General features: G+C 39.6%; 1 protein-coding gene across 1 annotated transcript; it reads left to right on the plus strand.

The window, feature by feature from the left end:
• Positions 1-1,177: 1,177 nt before the first annotated feature.
• Positions 1,178-2,104, plus strand: LOC123582228 (olfactory receptor 11H2-like; the record flags this gene model as incomplete). The annotated part of the gene is made up of 1 exon (XM_045448479.1): positions 1,178-2,104. A coding segment is annotated over exon 1 (927 nt), but the record flags the coding sequence as incomplete, so codon positions are not given.
• Between the last annotated feature and the right edge of the window lie 862 nt (positions 2,105-2,966).

Here is a 2,966-nt window from a genome sequence, read left to right on the forward strand (position 1 = left end):
ATCTACCCACCCTAGGACCTTGGTCATGTAGCTGTATTTGATAACTAGAGTATTCAGATGGCACAGACATCGAGAAGTCCTAGGAAAGCAATTTGGGCAGCTCCTTGTTATGGTTCCCAGGTATCTTCTCAGTACTTTCATAGGTCATATTTACAACCTTTCCCTTTTCTCTGTGGACAACTGAAAGGAATAGGCTTCACTAGGACCCAAAGGAACCAGTGCATATACATTTGTAGTGTAGGCTGGGTCCACTTCAGGATCTCAAATAGGATGACTAACCATCCATCCTGCTTCCCTGGGCCTAATGGGTTTCCTGAATCACAAGGCGGTCAATGCTAAAATTGGGACAGTTCCAGACAAACAGGTACATTTGGTTACTCTAATCACATACCATATTGGTCTACTACCTCCTCTTTGTGGTATGCCCTTACTCTCATCTGCCCCTACAACTTCCCTCCCAGCTTCAAGGTCTAATGGAATGGTTCTTTCCCTACATACATGAAATGATTAAGGGCTTCTAGATAGAAATCTGAATTAAGATTCAACTGAAGGTATAATGATTTACTCATTTAACAATTACATAGTACATATGGCCTAAAACATAATGTATTAGATACAGAAAAAGAATCAAAGATGATTAACAGTTGGTCTCTATTCTCAGAAGTTGATAGTCTAGTAGGTAAGCTAAAACATGTAAAGAAATATCCATGATACAAAGTATAAGGTGTAACTTATTTAGTGCAGAAAACTACCAGAGATTTTAGAATGTTACTTCTCATTCATTCTAGCTTAAAAAAATAATGAGTCATTTGTTTAATGTTGATTTAGCAAATATGTGGGCATGGCTATAGAGGCTGCACTGCACGAGGCATTGATAATATAGAAATGAAAAACATAACTTCTGTCTCATAAAGCTTATACACTGAAGAGATAGAAAAGCAAAAAGATAGAAAGAAAGAAGGAAGGAGCAAAAGACACCTTAGGTAGGGAGAACAGCATGTCATTTGATGGAAATGCAACTATTCTTACTGGACATTGAGCTCAAAGGTGCACAGGGAAAGAGATGAGGTTAAATAAGTAGATAAAGATCAGATCATGAAGGACATTGTATGTTATGCTCAGTTGTTAGGATTTGGTCTCATGGTGATGTCTCATTGCTGCACAGATTACATCCTAAATGAACATCTCTGGATCAGGATCCTCTTCTGAGTCAGTGAGAGAATTCATCCTTCTGGGTTTTCCCTGCAGCAGGGAGATTCAGGTCATCCTGTTTATGTTCTTCTCCATCATCTACCTCCTGACTCTCATGGGAAATGGAGCCATTATCTGCGCTGTTTTTTGGGATCAACATCTCCACACCCCCATGTACATCCTGCTTGGGAATTTTGCATTCCTGGAGATCTGGTATGTCAATTCCACTGTTCCAAACACACTGATCGACTTCCTCTCAGAGACCAAGACCATCTCTTTCACTGGATGCTTCCTTCAGTTATATTTTTTCTTTTCCATGGGCTCCACTGAGTGCTTCTTTCTCTCAGCAATGGCCTTTGATCGCTATTTTGCCATCTGTCATCCTCTGCATTATGCCACAGTTATGACCAGACAACAGTCTTTCAACCTAGCAATTTCCTGTTGGGTATGTGGCTTTCTCTGGTATCTGGTACCTGTTATTCTCATCTCCCAACTGCCTTTCTGTGGTCCTAATGCAATTGACCACTTTGTATGTGACTCAGGCCCACTGCTGACCCTTTCATGTGCTCCTGCCCCCGTGTCCAAGCTCATCAGCTATACCCTAAGCTCCCTCATCATCCTCCTTAGCTTTCTCTTCATCCTCATCTCCTATGCCCTGGTTCTACTTGCTGTGCTTCAGTTGCCCTCAGCATCCAGTCGGCATAAGGCCTTTTCGACATGTGGATCCCATTTGTCCGTGGTGCTGTTATTCTACGGGACGATTATGGTGATGCACGTGAGCCCTGGGTCCAGCCATTCTACCCTGATGCCAAAGATCATGACCTTGTTCTATGCAATGGTGACTCCACTCTTCAACCCTTTGATTTATAGTCTTAGGAATAAGGAAATGAAAAATGCTCTCTGGAAAGTTCTGGAAAAGTTTAAAATGTCTTTAAAAGTCTTTGACAGCAAACCCAGCAGAAGTGTGAAATAATCTAGTTTAGTATGATATGGGTGAAATGGCCACCCTTTTACTTTCATTCACTTGAGCAGTCATTCATTGGACATATAGTCACTGAAAGCCTCCTCCATATTAGACACTTTGCTTGGCACTGGATTATAAAGATAATTAGGAAGATAATTCAGACCGAGTCTCTTACATCAAATAACAATCTGGTAGGGGAGAGAGACAAGTAAGAAGATAATCGCCATAAAATGCAATAAATGTTCTTATCAATATACATACAATTTGTCACAGAAACACAAAGAAAGAAACATTTAATTTTGCCTGGGTTTTGTGGTGGTAGAAATTAGTGTTAAGGAAAACTTCAGTCAAAGCAATACGAGACATTTGTGTCTGTGGTGGGAATAGGGAAAGCCTTATGTTTCTGTTCAACTTCTAGCTAGATTTTTCAATTACATTGTGATGTCTTTGAAAGGATATGGGGCTTTAAATCAGAAGGTCTGGATAGGAACTCATTCTTCCATCAATCAACTATGTGAATTTGGCAAGTCACTTAATTTCAACTAAAATTGGAATGGTAATTTCTACACAAGAGAACAATTAGTGTGGGGTTCTAATGAGATAATGAGTCATCTCTTGCACATAGAAAGCATGCAATAAATGTTAAATGAATATGAATATTTATGAATTCTGTGTTTTCATGTTCTTTAACAAAATCAAAAAAAATCACTGACTCCGCATGTAAGTCACCTCCCATTACTATCGGCAAAGCCCTTTTACAACAGATCTCCTCGACTTTTCTTGGAACATAGAGTAGATTTCTTTCATTTAC

This window comes from Leopardus geoffroyi, chromosome B3 (genome assembly GCF_018350155.1).
Source record: "Leopardus geoffroyi isolate Oge1 chromosome B3, O.geoffroyi_Oge1_pat1.0, whole genome shotgun sequence".
NCBI lineage: Eukaryota > Metazoa > Chordata > Mammalia > Carnivora > Felidae > Leopardus > Leopardus geoffroyi.